We start from the raw sequence: 5,000 nt of genomic DNA on the forward strand, positions 1-5,000 counted from the left end.
GTACTGGACCCACATTCGCCGCGTGATGGACGACGCGGGTTCGAATCCTCACGCTACCACTCGGATTTTTCAGTCACCTCCGAGTGGCTTAAAACTACCCAAATGCTGTCCTGAAGACCACCCATCAACCCGGACTCTAGAGGAAGCCGTCCAAGCGAATCAAGAACGAGTTCCGGGGGGCAGCATGAGCCAATGCAAGATGGCGCCACTATAAACACTCGCCTGCGCCAGAACGGGCTGGGCCGACCATCAGGCCCCACCTGGAAGAAGCCTTGGACTGACCATCAGGCCCCACCGGAAGATGCCTACCGGCGCAATAGGCAACAACCTAAAAAAAAAAAAAAAAAAAAAAAAAAGATGTATAACTCAATTAGTGATCATTTCCCTATTGTTAGTTCATTTTCATTAAACAACACTGTCTACTCACCTAGTACTGTTAATACTATAACCAGAAGAAATCTTTCCAATGAAAACATAAGTGCATTTAAAGCTGATTTAATTAACATTAACTGGAATTCAAATGCCTGTGATTATGGAGTAAATTATTTGTTTGACTGGTACATAACGAAATTTACTGATCTGTATAATAAGCACTTCCCGTTGGAGACATTAACAATTAAAGAAAAGCATATAGGCAGACCTTATATCACTTCTGCCATTAAGAATTCAATTAAACATCGTAACAAACTTCAAAAGCTGTATGCCAAGTGGCCCCTTACTTATGAAAACGCCTTTAAATCCTATAGAAATAAATTAACAACGACCATAAAAACTGCCAAAGCAAATTACTATAAAAACAAACTGTCAAATGAAGCAGGGGACTCCAAAAAGACCTGGTCTACTATAAATAGTCTACTCGGTAAAAAACAAGCGAAACTTCCTTCATCTTTTTTATTCAATGGTGATACCGTAACATATTCTTTTAATATAGCGAACGCTTTCAATAACTATTTCAGTAATATTGGCAACACGTTAGCCACGAACATCCCAGAGACCCAAACACCTTTTACCACTTATCTCCCCGAATCGGTTCCATTTTCTTTCTACTTACGACCCACTACACTACCAGAAGTTAAGTCTGTCATTCTTAATATAAAAGTCTCTTCCCCGGGACATGATGACATTAGTATTAAAATAATTAAGGAATGTTGTGACCTAATTTCTCCCTTTTTAGTTTATATAATTAATACATCTTTTAAAGAGGGCTCTTTTCCAAGTCACCTGCAGATGGCACGTGTTGTTCCAATCTTTAAGAAGGGAGACTCTTCATTACCACTTAATTACAGACCTATTTCCATCTTACCAGCTTTAGCAAAATTTTTGAAAAAATGATGTCAGTAAGACTAATGAATTACCTGTCCAAACACTCACTCCTCACCTCCGTTCAGTATGGCTTCCGTCCTAAGTATTCTACTGAATTAGCACTTCACCATCTATGTCAAAATATTTACAATGCTTTGGATGCAAAAATGTTCCAGATAACTGTGTTCTGTGATCTCACTAAAGCTTTTGACACCATTTCTCATAACATTCTACTAGATAAATTGTTTGTTTATGGAATTCGTGGTAATGCGCATAATTGGTTCAAAAGTTACTTAGCACACAGGAAACAATGTACATCGTTTAACAATGTGTCATCGCCATATACAGATACTGCATGTGGTGTGCCCCACAGATCAATTCTTGGCTCGATTCTTTTCTTAATTTATATCAATGACATAATTCATAGCAGCAATAAACTGAAATTCCTTTTATTTGCCGACGATACCACAATTTTCATTCAAGGACATGATCTTGAAGATATAACACACTTTAAATACTGAGCTTATAAATGTATCAAATTGGATCATGAGTAATAAATTAACATTAAATATTAACAAAACTAAGTTTATGATTTCTAGTCCACTCACGACTCAGCCAGTTCATACATCAATAAAAATTAATAATTTTGCATTAAATGTAGTTACTGATTTAAAATTTTTAGGTATAACTATCGATAATAAATTAAAATGGAAACAACACATTGACAGTAGAATAACAGTTATAACACCCTTGCTGGCGGCTCGTGTGTGGCAAGACACTGCCTTATACCCCAGCTGGGGCTGGGCAGTGGTGTTGACAAGCAACCTATGTCATACAAGCCCTAGCTGCTGCTTGCAAGCTGCTGATAGCAGGGGGTCGCGTGAGTTTGAACCTTTTGGTAAAGGGGTCGCAAGTGCTAAAAATGTGTACTTGCGTGGGGCGAGAAGCTGAAATACCGTCGGTCTTTCAGTGGTTTCAGTATTTAACCGTGCAACAACACTCATGTATAACCATTTTTTCGAACATTCCCTCTATGATGCTTCGTATTTTCACTATATTACATATACTTATATATCATATGTACCATTATAACGAAGAATTTCTCAACTTCTTGTCCAACTTAGATGTTTGTTTTGATTGTTGCACCCTCAATACAAACGCGACCACGCGTTGTTTTAAAATTTTGTACTTGCTGTGATTACAGAGTTACTGATTGAAAAAGAAAAGTGAAATAATAACAGAAGTAGAATAATAGCATATTTATTTATTATTCATAAGTGTTTTTAATATAATGAATACATTTCTTACATTTCGTTTCTCTTTCGGGTGGGTATGGTCGCCCCATGTTGTGTGGTAGGTTCCAATGTTCCAATGTTCCAATAATGTGGGATCCTAGCCATACACAGAACGGCGTCAGATGCGTTTATGAAATCCATTTGTGGGTGTTTAGCTAACTAACAATGTGGTATCCTAGGTTTACACTGTTTAAGAAAATGGCCGTTTGAATAGAGAAAGAAAAGTTAGGGTAGTTTCCTTCACCCTCTTCTGTTTCTTCCTCCTTGGAGAGATTCTTGCATCTTGAAAAAAGCTTCACAACTGTAAGAGAAGTTGAATGACACTTAAAAAAGTTTACTTATGATGTCACTATGTTGCAGGAGCCCCCGAGAATGACCTGTTCAACTTCTGTGGGTGTGGCTGGCCTCAACACATGCTGCTGCCTTGTGGTAAGCAGGAAGGGATGGACTTTCAGCTGTTTGTCATGGTCACTGACTGGAAACTGGACAAGGTGTGTATGTGCCTGTACCTAACTGATAAATGTATAGGGAATCCATGCTTTTGTGAAAAATAAAACTGACCTAACCGAACAGTTCTAAATCTACTAAAGTCCACCTTACCAATACACCTACACTCCCACTCATCTCTCCACTCTTCTTTCCCTTCATCCTTAAAATACAATCAGCCGTAACTTCATGCTGGATCTTTCATTCCTCCCATAATTACTCAGCTAATACCGTCCAACCCCATGGGGCTTCGTGGTGCATTGGTTAGCACACTCGGCTCACAACCGAGAGAGCCCGGGTTCGATTCCCGGGCGAAGTGGAAAAATTTGGGCGGCTTTTCCGATACCCTACGCCCCTGTCCACCCAACAATGAATGGGTACCAGGTATTAATCGGGGTTGTGTCCCGTCTCCTGGGATCTGTTACCTTCTCCTATAATTCCTCCCCCTCCTGTCTCTCTCCGGCATATGACCACGGATGTTGCGCCGACTAAACGAAACTTTCCAACCGTCCAACCCCACCATAGGGAGTAAATGGACATTAAATGATGATGATGATTAATGCCCTCAATCATATTTAGATTTCACTAACTTGTCATTCCTTCCTCCAAGTCTTACTCTTCACCTCGCCTATAGTGTTATTGGGCAAGCCGGGCCCTTCAAATGTACTTTTCTTTCCCAACACCGCTGTTTAAGAAAACTCACAACATCTGTTTAATCCGCAGCTTCCTAGCCGTGAATCAGACCCTGCCTTACACACAGTACTTACAAACCTTCTTCGTTGCAGGTCGCACAGCCAGCTGGGAGGCGCTCGTGTGCCAATGCTGCCTCTTTCTGTGGCGTCCTGGACGCCCTCTACCCTGATGCACGTCCCATGGGCTTTCCCTTCGACCGCCGCCCCATGCCGATGCTGAATGGCCAGAGCCTGGATAGAGCCGAGGACCTGACCAGACTGAGTAACGTGGCCATGCAGGAGATCCAGATCGTCTTCACCAACGCCCAGCTGAAGGAGCAGTGAACATTGCAGTGGTTTCCTGTTTCAGGTGAATCCTGAAAAAAATATGATGTTAAATCAATTATAATTATGATTGGATTCGTATTGCAGTTGTTAACTTTAGAGTATATTTTGCTATATAACCATTATTACAAGATAAATCCCGTATTTGACGGCTTATAAGACGCACTTTTTTCCAGAAAAAAAGACTCAGAAAGTCACCATTCGTCTTATAAGGTGAAGGTTCAGTTTTTGTTACCATTCTTAAGCCTCAAACTCTCGTAACCTACACAAATCATGATGGAAAATTAAAAGAGTTATTCATTGATGTTTCTTTGTTTTTTGCTGTAGTTATCGGTCGGAAACTACGAAAAAATCCAATGCGATGAGTACGATAGTGTGGCAAAACTGCACTCAGCCCGTGCCATCAGTGTTTACTGATCCCTCGAAAGGTAAGAATGCTGCAATGCTCGTCTTCCACCCCGCCATCAAGTATTAGTGAATTCTCGTCTCTCCCCTTTGTGTTAATATTCATATGTATATCCATATACATCCAGTATATTATTAATTAATTTGAGTGTTTGCTGGGCTCTTGGAAGGTCCGTTTGTGACTGTTCCCGGCGGTACGCCCGCACGAACTTTATAATTTATGTACCCGTTACCCCTCTACCACTGTTGCAGTCTCCGCCATGTTTGTTTACTCCTCAAAGCAGTAGCCTCGATTCTCTAAGAAGGACCAGTTCTGGCAGGTTCCAGTAAGTATCAAGCATCTTAAATGTAAAATATTGGGATTTAGGGCCGCTTTTACAGTCACTTTTCTTTGTTTTGGTCGTTACCAATGAGAGCCAATCGCCGCTATAGTACGTATTTCCACGTGAAACTGGGCGATGCGGTAGTGGCAGCTGCGGGGTTAGCCCCGCTCTGC

The 5,000-nt window shown here is 40.9% G+C and overlaps 1 protein-coding gene across 1 annotated transcript in view; it reads left to right on the plus strand.

Moving 5' to 3' along the window:
• Positions 1-2,846: 2,846 nt before the first annotated feature.
• LOC126990311 (phenoloxidase subunit 2-like) overlaps positions 2,847-5,000 on the plus strand; it is a 2,653-nt gene continuing 499 nt past the window's right edge. Inside the window, exons 1-2 of the mRNA XM_050848881.1 lie at positions 2,847-3,088; positions 3,869-5,000. The exon at positions 3,869-5,000 is cut by the window's right edge and continues 499 nt beyond it. Coding sequence (XP_050704838.1) covers positions 3,011-3,088; positions 3,869-4,099 — 309 coding nt within the window. The 5' untranslated portion in view covers positions 2,847-3,010 and the 3' untranslated portion in view covers positions 4,100-5,000. The remainder of the gene's footprint in view (positions 3,089-3,868) is intronic.

Source organism: Eriocheir sinensis, unplaced genomic scaffold (genome assembly GCF_024679095.1).
Source record: "Eriocheir sinensis breed Jianghai 21 unplaced genomic scaffold, ASM2467909v1 Scaffold154, whole genome shotgun sequence".
NCBI lineage: Eukaryota > Metazoa > Arthropoda > Malacostraca > Decapoda > Varunidae > Eriocheir > Eriocheir sinensis.